Source organism: Pan paniscus, chromosome 5 (assembly GCF_029289425.2).
Source record: "Pan paniscus chromosome 5, NHGRI_mPanPan1-v2.0_pri, whole genome shotgun sequence".
Classification (NCBI taxonomy): Eukaryota; Metazoa; Chordata; class Mammalia; order Primates; family Hominidae; genus Pan; species Pan paniscus.
Window position 1 is genome coordinate 66,983,651 of NC_073254.2, and position 14,685 is coordinate 66,998,335.

Sequence of the window (14,685 nt, forward strand, 5' to 3'; positions counted from 1 at the left end):
AATCCAAGTCATTTGGTGTAAGCCTACTGCGTGCATACAGTGCTTGGTCTAAGGCAAGCATTTTGAGAAAGTGGCAAGATGAATGTCTCTAGCCTACGTGTAAAGAAAATATCCCCAATTACTCAATGTGCCACAGACCCATAAGGACACCATCTCCAGACAGCTTTCTCTCTGTGTAATAAATACTGCTGTCCCATGTGCTGATTAAAGGAGGCTGTGAACAGAAACCAAAGTGTGGTGAAGGAAGCCCAGGTAATAGACCCAACCAGTGCAAGCAAGTTGGAGGATGAATGGGTGCAGAGCTGCAGTTTCCTCCAAGGCCAGGTCCTCCACCCCAAGGCACCTCCCCAGCTTCTGATCTCAGAATCCAGACATGTCACTTACATCTAAAATGTACTCCTGAACCACAGCATGCAAGATGATGGTGATGAAGATGTAGAACAAGATTGTGACCAGGTCCTTAGGGCCATAGTGGTAGTGCACGGTCTCACTGTCTGTGGAGGTAATAAAAGTCCCATCAGCATCCCTGGGGGAAGGAAATACTCTGGGACCCAAAACTGAAATGAGATGGGAGGCGAAATGCGCCATCAAATGCTACCCGTTTGCTATAGCCCCAGACTCAGAAGAAGGTTTCCGCCCCAGAATCCTGCCCACCCTCTGGTCTTAGCACTTGGAAGCACCAATGGAGGTGGCTAAGGAGAACCAAGTGCATGGCTGTATTGTCGTAACAGAATCTCCTGAGTCTGTGCAGCAGAGCACAGTGGTTATAACAGAGCCAGGGTTAGAGACCACCAATCCCCATCACTGGCTCTATCACTCCCTAACTGTGTGACTGTGGATAAAGGACTAACCTCTTTGAGCCTCAGTTTCCTCCCCTGTAAAATGGGACTATAGTTATGCTTTCTCAAGAAAGCACCGCGTAAGGGCTAAATGTGGACTCAGAAGCTGGACTCTTCAGTTTGTATTGCATCTCTGTCCTATGTGACCCAGGGGTATCTCCATGTGTGACTTTTCTGTACCTCAGTTTTCTCATCTGAAAAATGAGGACAACATTTCCTGCATAGTAAGTTTATTATGAGAATTAAATGAATAAATGCAAAGTGCTTAGAACAGTGTCTGGCACAAAGTTAAGTGCTATATATGCACTTGCTATTATTTTTGTTGTTGGGCTAGTGCAAGGATCAAATGAGATAATTTGCTTACAACAGTGCCAACAATTTACAGTAAGTCTGCAATAAATGGTGGCTTATTAAAATACAATTTAATAGTAATAAATTAGACAACATCCCAGGTATAGAAATCTTGTGAAACTGCCATTGCAGCCTGTGGACAGAGGAGAATCTGCATCCTTGCTCCAGTCAGTGGGCAGCAGGCTGTGGGGCTGTGAGCCTGGTGGCCATGTGCCTGGGTCTGGGCTGCTCTCTGCAACCCCCACCTCCACCAGACAAATGGCTGCTCTCCAGCTGTGCTGCATTCGCTCTGAGTCACACACACATGAGTCATCTCACTGCTGGGATGCATTTACCAGAAGGTAGCCAGGCTCAGTTTGTTTCAGGGTGGCCAGGGAACAAAGTCAAGCTGACTGGGTCACTCTGGGAGTCCACCCTAATCTCAGCCACCATAGACTGGGAGAATGTAACGGTGGGCAGTGGTGAGGGGGTGGGAGGAGGTGGCGAGGACAGAGAGAACATGATCTTTGAAATCAGACAGACTTTCCTTTTTCCTCTCCCTCTTCCTTTCCACAAAGACCTATTCTGTGAGAGGCACTGGGCTAACTGTTGAAACATGGAGATAAAAGACACCACCCCCGGTTGGAAAACATACAGTGCAGCAGGGAGACTAACAGACAGATGTACGATTACACTACAGACAGGCAGCGCTCCCGAGAGGCACACACAGTGAGCCACAGCAGGCGAGGGCCCCACTCTGGCTAGGGTGGAGGTTGTGGGTAAACTGTTCACTGGTCAGGGTGAATAGAACGGCATTGGAACTCGGGGACCAGCAGGAGAGGCCGGTAGTGGGGGCATCCTAGCCAGAGAAAGCAGCATCCACAAAGAATGAAGGGACTGAGGCTGGACTGCTGGGGGCGGAGGGGAGGTCACCGTGGTGAGCGACGGGCTGCTGTGCGTGGCCTTGTGTGCCATGTAAAAGGGTGTGGACTTTATCCTGAAGACAACGTGGAAATATCGAAGAATTCAAATTAAACAGGAAAATGATGACATTTGCGTTTTGGAACATTTACTCTGGCAGCAGTGAACATGCCCAGAGGTAAGGACACCGGTTAGAAAGCTGTTCCTGTGATCCAGGTAAGAAGCCACAGGGCCTGAATCAAGGCAGGAGAAGAGAGAGGAAGGGAGAAGGAGGGCTGTCAGTGAGAGAGAGCTGATGAGCCTTGGCCACTGAGGACCGAAGGGCTGGGATCCAGGATGGGGAGTCAGGCACTGAAGACCCGAGGAGAAGACACGAAGATGAGGGAGAGGAGACTCATGGCCCAGCCTCTCCGCTCTACCACATGTGACGCCAGGATTACATTTTCCTTGCCTTCTTCATAAAGAGACCAATGAGGTGGCCGCATATTTTGAAATTATAAAATAACTAAAAACAGTTTCATCATCAAGATCATCCTTACTAGGCATAATGGGATTTATACTCAACCAAACAAGCACAGTCCAAAAATCAGTGAAACAGTACCTGATAAGACCTTAGATTATCCATTTTAAAGCCCTTTACGAGGGTCACCTGCCATTCTTGATCCCAAATACTAGGGTTCCAAAGAAATATGACTATAATCTGAAATCCTTCTTGAAACTAGAATGAATGTAGAAATAAACACAGACTCGTGTTTCTCTGCTGTTGAGACCTGCGCACATGCATCCTCATTGGCTGACGAACCACGCACAGGGCTCCATGCTGGGCACTGGGAGATGGCAGTGAGCAAGGGGGGCACAGCCCCTGCCCTCTTGGAGCTTAGCGGGTACACACCACATCCTCGTACACTTAAACACCAGCAGCCAAAGAACTGTAACTCAGCAACAAAAACCAAACAACCTGATTCTAAAATGGACAAAGTTCTTGAAGAGACATTTCTCCAAAGAAGAAATACAAATGGCCAATAAAGACATGAAAGATACTCAACACCACTCATCATTAGGGCACTACAAATCAAAACCACAACAAGGTTATCTCCTCACACCCATAAGGACGGTTACAATGAGGAAAAAACAAACAAACAAGCAAAAAACAGAAAAACTGCAAGTATTGGTGAAGATGTGGAGAAACTGGGAACTTTGTACATTGTTGGTGGGAATGTAAAATGGTACAGCCACTGCAGAAAACAGTACAGTGATTCTTCAGAAAGTTAACAATACAATTACCACATATTTCAGTAATTCCACTTCTGGGTGTTGGGGTAATTGAAGGCCAGATTTCAATAAAATATTTGTACATCCATGTCCATAGCAGCACTATTCACAATAGCCAAAAAGATGGAAGCGATGCAGGTGTCCATGGATTGATGAATGAATAAACAACATGTGCTGTATACATACAGTGGAAGATGATTCAGCCTTAAAAAAAAAAAGGAAATTCTGACACATGCTACAACATGGGTGGACCTCGAGGACATTAGACTAAGTTGAATAAGTCAGTCACAAAAGGACAAATACTGTATGATTCGATTTATATATGAGTTACCTAGACTAGTCAAATTCAGAGACAGAAAGCAGAATGGTGGTTACCAAGGGCTGGGAGTGAGAGGAATGGGAAGGTGCTATTTAATGGGTACGGGGTTTGTTTTGCAAGATGAAAAGTGTTCTGAAAATTGGTTGTATAATAACGTGAATGTACTTAACAATACTGAACTGTACATTTAGAAATGGTTAAGACGGTAAGTTTTACGTTATGTGTATTTTACAATTTAAAAAACAACAACAGCCAGCTGTGTCAATGCTCTGAAGTGGACTGAAGGCTGGGGGTGTGGAGCAGAAGGTTGGGGACCTGCAGAGGTGGGAGATCAGGGAGGACCCCTTAGAGGTCAGGGCAAGACATGCGGACTGTACCCTAAAGGAATGAGAGCTACTGGAGGATTTTCGTCACATGTTCTTAGAGACCTCTCTTCCTGCCACAGGGAGAATGGGTTAGAGTGGCAAGGCTGGAAGCCAGGAGAGCAGTCAGAAGGCGCCCGTGGGAATTCCAGGCAGAGCAATCGGAGAAGACATGGGCGTCGGATAGATTCGGTGACGGAATCAAAAGAACCAGCTAACAGCTGGCTATGCGGATTGATTCTCAAGTTCCTTCTGGAACAGTACCTATATTCTATAGCCTCTTTCACGGTTTTAAAATTCTGCAACATGCATTATCTCATCTGATCATCCTAACTATCTCATGAGATAAGCAAGGAAAGTGAATGAGGAAAGAGTTCACAGAGTTAAGGGACACAGTCCGTTTCTTGGGTTTCCTCATTCCTAGAACCCAGCCACCAAATGCCACCTCAAGGTCAACACAGCCCCCCATCCCACCCCATCACAGCTCCATTTCTGGCAATATACCATTCCTCTGACCTCTTACTCCTACAATCATAAGGAACAGCTTCATACACAAATAATCAAAAGCTATATTCTGATTCGCACAAATTATCTCCATGGTTTCCCTCCTTACCTGCTATCCTCCTACTTTTTGTTTTGTTTTGTTTTTTGAGACAGAGTCACCCAGGCTGGAGTGTAATGGCGCAGTCTTGGCTCACCACAACCTCCCGGGTTCAAGCAATTCTCTTGCCTCAGCCTCCCAAGTAGCTGGGATTACAGGCGTGGGCCACCAGTTCCGGCAAATTTTTTTTTTTTGTATTTTTAGTAGAGATGTGTTTTTGCCATGTTGGCCAGGCTGGTCTTGAACTCTTGACCTAAGATGATCCACCTGCCTTGGCTTCCCAAAGTGCTGGGATTACAGGTGTGAGCCACTGCACCCAGCCCTATCTTCCTACTTTTGATCAGAGGAGGAAAGTAGTAGGTTGGTGCAAACGTAGTAATAAATTGGTTTGGCCCTGTTTTCATAGAACTATAGAGGTTGGACCTTTGTCCCCTTCCAGATGCCTACAAACAAACTGATGTTCTTGATTTTTTTTTTCTTTTTAAATTTTGGTTGCCACTAATTCTTATAAAAATCCTCACACAAGGCCGGGTGCGGTGGCTCACACCTGTAATCCCAGCACTTTGGGAGGCCGAGGCAGGCGGATCAAGAGATCAGGAGCTCGAGACCATCCTGGCTAACATGGTGAAACCCCCGTCTCCACTAAAAATACAAAAAAAATTAGCCGGGCCTGGTGGCGGGCACCTGTAGTCCCAGCTACTCGGGAGGCTGAGGCAGGAGAATGGCGTGAACCCGGGAGGGGGAGCTTGCAGTGAGCCGAGATTGCGCCACTGCACTCTAGCCTGGGCGATAGAGCGAGAGACTCCATCTCAAAAAAAATAAATAAATAAAATAAAATAAAACAAAATAAAATAACATAAAATAAAAATAAATAAATAAAAATCCTCACACGACCCAGGTTAGAGCTCCCACTTCTCATAGACTGCCCCTGTCGTGCATGAGCTCTCAAAAAGAACAGCAATCGTTTGGCAATAATCTATTCTATTTTTTTTTTTTTTCTTTTTTATTGATCATTCTTGGGTGTTTCTCGCAGAGGGGGATTTGGCAGGGTCACAGGACAATAGTGGAGGGAAGGTCAGCAGATAAACAAGTGAACAAAGTTCTCTGGTTTTCCTAGGCAGAGGACCCTGCGGCCTTCCGCAGTGTTTGTGTCCCTGGGTACTTGAGATTAAGGAGTGGTGATGACTCTTAACGAACATGCTGCCTTCAAGCATCTGTTTAACAAAGCACATCTTGCACCGCCCTTAATCCATTCAACCCTGAGTGGATACAGCACATGTTTCAGAGAGCACAGGGTTGGGGGTAAGGTCACAGATCAACAGGATCCCAAGGCAGAAGAATTTTTCTTAGTACAGAACAAAATGAAAAGTCTCCCATGTCTACCTCTTTCTACACAGACACAGCAACCATCCGATTTCTCAATCTTTTCCCCACCTTTCCCCCCTTTCTATTCCACAAAACCGCCATTGTCTTCATGGCCCGTTCTCAATGAGCTGTTGAGTACACCTCCCAGATGGGGTGGTGGCCGGGCAGAGGAGCTCCTCGCTTCCCAGTAGGGGCGGCCGGGCAGAAGCGCCCCTCACCTCCCGGACGGGGCGGCTGGCCGGGCGGGGGGCTGACCCCCCCACCTCCCTCCCGGACGGGGCGGCTGGCCGGGTGGGGGGCTGACCCCCCACCTCCCTCCCGGACAGGGCGGCTGGCCGGGCAGAGGGGCTCCTCACTTCCCAGTAGGGGCGGCCAGGCAGAGGCGCCCCTCACTTCCCCGACGGGGCGGCTGGCCCTGCGGGGGGCTGACCCCCCCACCTCCCTCCCGGAGGGGGCGGCTGGCCGGGCAGAGGGGCTCCTCACTTCCCGGTAGGGGCGGCCGGGCAGAGGCGCCCCTCACCTCCCAGACAGGGCGGCTGGCCGGGCGGGGGGCTGATCCCCCCACCTCCCTCCCGGCCGGGGCGGCTGGCCGGGCGGGGGGCTGACCCCCCCACCTCCCTCCCGGACGGGGCGGCTGGCCGGGCGGGGGGCTGACCCCCCACCTCCCTCCCGGACGGGGCGGCTGGCCGACCCCCCACCTCCCTCCCGGACGGGGCGGCTGGCCGGGCGGGGGGCTGACCCCCCCACCTCCCTCCCGGACGGGGCGGCTGGCCGGGCGGGGGGCTGACCCCCCCACCTCCCTCCCGGACGGGGCGGCTGGCCGACCCCCCACCTCCCTCCCGGACGGGGCGGCTGGCCGGGCGGGGGGCTGACCCCCCCACCTCCCTCCCGGACGGGGCGGCTGGCCGGGCGGGGGGCTGACCCCCCCACCTCCCTCCCGGACGGGGCGGCTGGCCGGGCAGAGGGGCTCCTCACTTCCCAGAAGGGGCGGCCGGGCAGAGGCGCCCCTCACCTCCCGGATGGGGCGGCTGGCCAGGCGGGGGGCTGACCCCCCCACCTCCCTCCCGGACGAGGCGGCTGGCCGGGCAGAGGGGCTCCTCACTTCCCAGTAGGGGCGGCCGGGCAGAGGCGCCCCCCCCACCTCCTGGACAGGGCGGCTGGCCGGGCAGGGGGCTGATCCCCCCCACCTCCCTCCCGGATGGGACGGCTGGCCGGGAGGGGGGCTCCTCACTTCCCAGTAGGGGCGGCCGGGCAGAGGCACCCCTCGCCTCCCGGACGGGGCGGCTGGCTGGGCGGGGGGCTGACCCCCCCACCTCCCTCCCGGACGAGGCGGCTGGCCGGGCAGAGGGGCTCCTCACTTCCCGGTAGGGGCGGCCGGGCAGAGGTGCCCCTCACCTCCCGGACGGGGCGGCTGGCTGGGCGGGGGGCTGACCCCCCCACCTCCCTCCCAGACGAGGAGGGAGGACGCTCCTCACTTCTCAGACGGGGTGGCTGCCGGGCGGAGGGGTTCCTCACTTCTCAGACAGGGCGGCCGGGCAGAGACACTCCTCACATCCCGGACGGGGCGGCAGGGCAGAGGTGCTCCCCACATCTCAGACGATGGGCGGCCGGGCAGAGACGCTCCTCACTTCCCAGATGTGATGGCGGGCGGGAAGAGGCGCTCCTCACTTCCTAGATGGGATGGCGGCCGGGCAGAGACGCTCCTCAGTTTCCAGACTGGGCAGCCAGGCAGAGGGGCTCCTCACATCCCAGACGATGGGCAGTCAGGCGGAGACGCTCCTCACTTCCCAGACGGGGTGGCTGCCAGGCAGAGGCTGCAATCTCGGCACTTAGGGAGGCCAAGGCAGGCGGCTGGGAGGTGGTTGTAGCGAGCCGAGATCACGCCACTGCACTCCAGCCTGGGCGCCATTGAGCACTGAGTTAACGAGACTCCGTCTGCAATCCCGGCACCTCGGGAGGCCGAGGCTGGCGGATCACTCGCGGTTAGGAGCTGGAGACCAGCCCAGCCGACACATCGAAACCCCGTCTCCACCAAAAAAATACGAAAACCAGTCAGGCGTGGCGGCGCACGCCTGCAATCGCAGGCACTCGGCAGGCTGAGGCAGGAGAATCGGGCAGGGAGGTTGCAGTGAGCTGAGATGGCAGCAGTACCGTCCAGCTTCGGCTCGGCATCAGAGGGAGACCGTGGAAAGAGGGGAGAGGGGAGAGGGGAGAGGGGAGAGGGGAGAGGGGAGAGGGGAGAGGGGAGAGGGGAGAGGGGGGAGGGGGGAGGGGAGAGGGGAGAGGGGAGAGGGGAGAGGGAGCTCTATCTACCACACAGTCCAGTAAAGTCCTATTCTTAAAGGAGTACTGTCCTAGGTTGGGTTATCTTTGAGGCAGACTCTGATAGTATAGCCTGAAGAATGCTTATTAGGAAGTGCCCTTGGGATCAACACCCGTAGAAGGGAGGGGACAGGAGCAGCAGTATTTGGCCATAGGGAGAAGTCAAGTGGCAATAGAGATCCAGCAGGAGCCTTAGTGGACCCCACGGGGGCTCTGCTCTATTCTATTTTTTTAGAAGAATAAGTCCAGCACATCTCTGGCCTATGAGGCCAGAGAGGTGACTCTGATTTTGGATCAAAACAAAACGCCTACAGGGACCGGGGGGAGCACAAATGAGCCAGGTGGTCCAGGTTTCTTAAGATAGCTGCTTTCAATACAGAGGCCCACTGCATTAAGCAGGTCATATTCTTCACTTCCACAGAGAAATATGCTTTCCACTGCTTTTCTTTAAACATATCACCCTCTTGGTCTATCTTTCACATCTCCACTTTGAGAGAAACAAGTTTAAGAGATATCCACTGACCTTTTAACCTTACTAAAATAAATACACGTTAAAACTGAGATAAACGGTAGTACCTGGCAGCCTCGATGTCAGGAACACACTAGAGAGGAGGGGCACACCCCACACTGTGTCCCACAGGGGTGAGGGAGGCAGTGGCGTAGCTGCATCTCAGCCACTGTGGCTGCAGGAGAGGCGCAACCCAGTGGCTGGAGTCCCAATGTTTCAAAAGCAAAGAAAAATCTTTACGTGAAATCATCTGATTTTAAAATGCTGGTGACTAATTCGAAATTTTTAAAAACACTGCATGGGCCAACACCAGACTGGCCAAAGAAAACACATCTGTAGGCCAACTCTGACTACAGGCCACAGATTTGTAACCTCCAACCTTCATGACCCCTGATACCTTTCCAACACCAATACTCTATGAGCCTTCTTCCTATATAACCCTATGGAGTACGCCAATATGCTCTAGTGTAGGAATTAATCTAGCTTTGGGAAAAAGCACCTTCAATAATGACCTTCCTACTGTAGTGGGTTATCCCACCTCCCATCAAAAATGACACTTGCTTTGCTTATCTTTGATTACAGTTTAAAGAGAGACCTGAAATAATCAGAATCTTGGCTGTTTTGACAACCTCTGTGAGCAGCTGTCCCTTTTGGGGAGTCACATTCTGCTTGACCTCCTGCTCCGTTTCCTATGACTAATAGATATTTTCCTGTTTCCTTCTGAGGTCACCTGCAAGCGACTTCTCCTGCCTGCCTTTACATTTCCCAGTCCTGTCTGGATCCCACTGTGCGGTCTCTGACCTCCTCTGCACAACCTGAGCTGGTGTCCACTTCTTACTGACATCCCATCTGCTTCTGAGAACTCATGTGAGCCAGGGCAGGCATCTGCCCTAGAAGCTTCTTTTGTCTGAAAGCTAGTTGTTTAAAGAGCATCACTGTACTCCCAGTTTCTTTCCGAATCCCTGCAAATCTGGATTTGTAAAATTTTCTTCTATTGGTTGCTGTGCCAAGAGCCAACTCTGTTTTCGTATTATTTTGAATTTTTTACACTATATATAAATCCAGAATTAGATATGGAAACACCACCACAAACAAAATCTGGAGGCAAATGATCACCTGGGGAAAATATTTACAATTCAGATCAGAGACAAAGGGCTAATCTTGCTAATATGTAGTAAGTTGCTATAATTTCACAATAAAAGGATTTTTAAAAATCGAGTAGAAATGAACAAAGGATATAAACAGACAAGCCACAGAAAAAAGAAACACAGAAAAGATGGCTGTTATACATTTAAAAAAATGCTCAGCCTTACACAGAAGAGATATGCAAATTAAAACTACACTGAGATACCATTTCATACCTATCAGATTGGCAAAAATCCAAAGCTTGACAATATATTCTTGCTAAGGCTGTGGGGAAACAGACTCTTTCTTACACACTGCCAGCAGGAATGTAAAACGGTACCACCTCTTTGGAGGGCAATTTGGCAATTTCTGTTGAGATTACAAACGCATCAATCCTTCGATGCAGCAATTCTACTTCTGGAAATTTATCCTGCAGCTGGTACCTGCTACAGTCAAAATGACATGTGTACAAGGTTACACACCACAGCACTGTTTTTAATGGTAAATGAATGGAAACAACCCATGTTGTTTTATCTATAGGGAACTGGTAGATATAGTTATAATACACCAGGGTTACTCAACATGTGGCCATGGGCCAATAGCATCAGTAACACCTGTGAGCTTAAAAACACACATTCTTGGGCCCTACCCCAGGCCTACTGGCTCAGAAACTTAAAGTAGAAATCTGTATTTAACTACACCTCCAGGTGATGCTGACCCAGCAAAAATTTAAAAAATATTTATGTAAGCAATAGAGCGATTTAAAAACATCAGAGAGAAATGAAATCAAGAACAGGTAAAACTGTAACTGAGAGATTTATGAATCAGAATACCAGTTACTTTAGGAGGGGTGCTGACTGGAAGGGGCAGAAGGAAGCTGGGGTGCTGTATCTTGATCTAGGCTAGAGCTGCACGGGTGTGGACATATGTAAAAATTCATCAACATGGGCACTTGGCTGCATTAAACCTCAAAACACATTTTTAGAAAGTTGATGACGCTCTCTGCATATTGATATGAAATGATATCTAGGATACATTATTTGGTGGGGAAAAAAGCCAGGTACAGAAGAAGCATATATTATTCCATCTTTTATGTAAGAAAGGGCAGGAAAGAAAAATATGCATTTGTATTTGCATAAAGCAACTCTGGATTGCCAGTTAAGAAATTCTTGGGGCGGGGGGTGGGTACACAAGACACAACAGGGACTGCCCACAGGGAGTAGGGGTGTGAAAGGGACGGAGGGCAGGGTGGGAACAAGACTCTCTCCCTCTGTAGTCATGGACTGGATGGGGCACAGGGAAGCTAGGAAGTGGGAAATACTCTATCTTGGTCTAGGTTCAATCGGTACAAAAAACCTTGACCTAGGTTAGAGCTGTACAGGAAAGTGTTTTAATACAGATTTATACTTTAACTGTGTGAATGTATTTCTATTCAAAAAACAATTTTTAAGTAAGTCTTCAAATTCTTCCTGCTTTGTACAGATAAAGTGGTGTCTTCTTCTCTACCTTGTTGCTCTATTTTTTTTTTCTTCCATAGGGAGAGAGAATGGGCATGAAAAGACCTGGAGCTCACTTCTGGAGCCACCACTTGTCTGTCATATGATCCAGGGTCCCTCTGTCTCAGTTAACCCTTCTGAACAATGGGATAAAACCATCTACCTTTTCTCACAGAGCTATACACTGTAAGGTGCTATGCAAATAGATGAAAGTATTATGCCTATTTCCAACAGAAACAATCAGACGCTAAAGGAACAGAAGAGTCACTTGCTCTATCCATGCATGATACTGAGCACCTCTCATGGGAACATTTACTCTTCAGAGTAATCCCGGGTATTATCTCCATTTACTGACATGGCAGCTGAGGCATAGAGGTGAGCAGTCGCTGTGCCCCCAGGACCTGCAGCTAGGCAGCAGTGGGGCCAGGACTCAACTGTGCTACTGACGCCAGGGCCAAATCCATTAGCTCCCCATCAGGCCTCTCTGCCTCCTGATACCCCTTCAAATCACACAGAAGGTGCACTCATTAAACCCTGAAGGCCTGCCCCACTCCCCCAGGTGGCAGGGAAAAAAGAGGAGCTTAAGACAGGCATGGGGCAAGCAGCCTCCAAGGGCAGCATTGTCCCCACTCTCCAGGCTGCTGGCCTACTCCCTCTGTGGCCTCCCAACCTAGAAGATGTGACCAGTGGTGTTTTAACTACAAGCATCACCATAGTTCTCAGACACATAAGCATAGATACACACACACACAGAGGCTGTTATGGGTTGAATTGTACCTCCATTAAAAAATATTTGGGCCAGGTGCAGTGCCTTAGGCCTGTAATCCCAGCACTTTGGGAGGCCGAGGCGGGTGGATCACGAGGTCAGGAGTTCAAGACCAGCCTGGCCAACACAGTGAAACCCCATCTCTACTAAAAATACAAAAATTAGCTGGGCTTGGTGGCAGGTGCCTGTAATCCCAGCTACTCAGGAGGCTGAAGCAGGAGAATCACCTGAACCCAGGAGGTGGAGGTTGCAGTGAGCCGAGATTGTGCCACTGCACTCCAGCCTGGGTGACAGAGCTAGACTCCGGTCCTAATTCAGATTGAGTCTTTACAGAGATAAATTAAAATGAGGTCATTAGGGTGGGACCTGTTTCAACATGACTGGTGGTCTTCTAAAAAGGGAGAAATTTAGACACAGAGACAGACACAAACAGAGGGAGGGTGATGACAAGAGACAGGGAGAAGATGACCATTTACAAGCCAAGAGAGACCTAGAACAGATCCTTCCCTCACAGCCCTCAGAAGGAATCAACCCTGCCACCATCTTGATTTCAGACTTCTGGTCTCCAGAACTGTGAGACAATACATTTCTGTTGTTTAAGCCATTCAGTTTGTGGTACTTTGTTATGGCCATCCTAGGAAATACACACAGACACACACACACACACACACACACACACACACACACACACACACACACGCCAGAGAATTAAAGATCTGACAGATCTTCAGAGTTACCATTTTAACCCCACATTGCATGCTTTGCAATATATTTTCTCCATTTTTATAGTAAGGAAGGAAGATAAAGAAAGGATACTTCCATGACATAAAACAATGTAGCAAAGATGAATGAAGGGCTGAAGAGAAGTTGATAAGATCCCAGGTTTCTGCATTGCTTTTTGTTTTGTTTTGTTTTGTTTTTTGGCCCAGGCTGGAGTACAGTGGCACAATCTCAGCTCACTGCAATCTCTGCCTCCCAGGCTCAAGCGATTCTTGTGCCTCGGCCTCCTGAGTAGCTGGAATTACAGGTGTGCCCCACCACACCCAGCTAATTTTTTTGCATTTTTAATAGAGACTGGGTTTCACCATGTTGGCCAGGCTGGTCTCAAACTCCTGACCTCAAGTGATCTGTTCACCTCGGCCTCCCAAAGTGCTGGGATTATAAGCATGAGCCACTGCACCAGGCCTGCATTGCTTTCTTGATGCACCATTCCTTTTTATAAAGCTGTAACCCTCCCTGTAGCTTTCCAGAAAGAAATATACAAAGATTCCTAGGTGCTAGGCACATACTACAGACTCCACTGTACTTCAAAGTTCTGTGGCTTCTGCATACAACATCGCCTGGGCATGACACATGCATTCCATAGGCTGCCTCACGTGAAGAATGCTTACAGCTAGGGGAAGGTGTGAACTTTTTAAAATTCATTGAGAGCTATAAAGAAAAAATAATCTCTCAAGAATCACATACAAAAAAATTTTTTTAAATTAAGGCTTTTTTTTTTAACTTACAGAAAAAATAACAATTTCAACAAACCCACTGTTAAATTGACAAAAATTATTTCAGTAAAAACAACTGATTAGAAAAAAAAATTATCCAGCTGGGCATGGTGGCTCACACCTGTAATCCCAGCACTTTGGGAGGCCGAGGTGGTGGATCACTTGAGGTCAGGGGTTCCAGACCAACCTGGCCAACATGGTGAAACCCCATCCCTACTAACAATACAAAAATTAGCCAGGTGTGGTGGCAGGCGCCTGCAGTCCTTGCTACTCGGGAGGCTGAGGCAGGAGAATAGCTTGAACCCAGGAGGTGGAGGATGCAGTGGGCAGAGATTGTGCCACTGTACTCCAGCCTGGGCAACAGAGCAAGACTCTATCTCAAAAAAAAAAAAAAAAAAAGAAAAAGAAAAAAGAAAAAAATTATCCTACCTAGATAGAAGAAACGATTTGATCAGGAGAAATAGGAAAGTGAAATTCAAGTAAAGATGTGGGGTGGGTCCAGGTCAGAAAGGGTGCGGGGTGGGGTGGGAGGAAGAGCAAGATGATTCACTAGGAGAAGACATTTGGGGGCTCAGTGCAGCAGTTCAAAGATGTGGGTCTGCAGGCGCTGGCCACCGTTCCCGCTGACCGCAGGCTTCAGGCTGGTTAACAATCAGCCACAGCCACTCTGTGGTTCTGCTTATTTAAACTGCCACAAGCTCCACATGGAATGGGATAAATTATCTGAGCTACGACAGGGAATTGCATAAAAATCAAGCTGCGTCTGAAGAAGACACTTCTAGGTTGCATGGAGGTGTTCAGTGTGTGAAAATTCATTGAGCTGAACACATGATTTGTCCACCTTTCTGCACAATTGTTACACTTAATAAGTTTTAGTTATTGGAAAAAAAAATCAAGTCCAGGGCTGGCCATAAGACCTGGGTCAGAGGCTCCCCATTCTTTTTCAGATGGCCAACCAATAAG

The 14,685-nt window shown here is 49.4% G+C and overlaps 1 protein-coding gene across 2 annotated transcripts in view; it reads right to left on the reverse strand.

Moving 5' to 3' along the window:
* The window catches only part of TRAM2 (translocation associated membrane protein 2), an 82,678-nt gene that overhangs the window by 18,851 nt on the left and 49,142 nt on the right, over positions 1-14,685 (reverse strand). Inside the window, exons 1-2 of one of the 2 annotated variants that reach the window (XM_055113674.2) lie at positions 7,525-8,183; positions 385-494 (exon numbers count right to left, since the gene is read on the reverse strand). In XM_055113674.2, the coding sequence (XP_054969649.2) occupies positions 385-494; positions 7,525-7,600 (186 nt within the window). In that variant the 5' untranslated portion in view covers positions 7,601-8,183. Of the gene's footprint in view, positions 1-384; positions 495-7,524; positions 8,184-14,685 lie in introns of those variants that run through there. The other variant, XM_003833155.5, reaches the window with a different exon arrangement.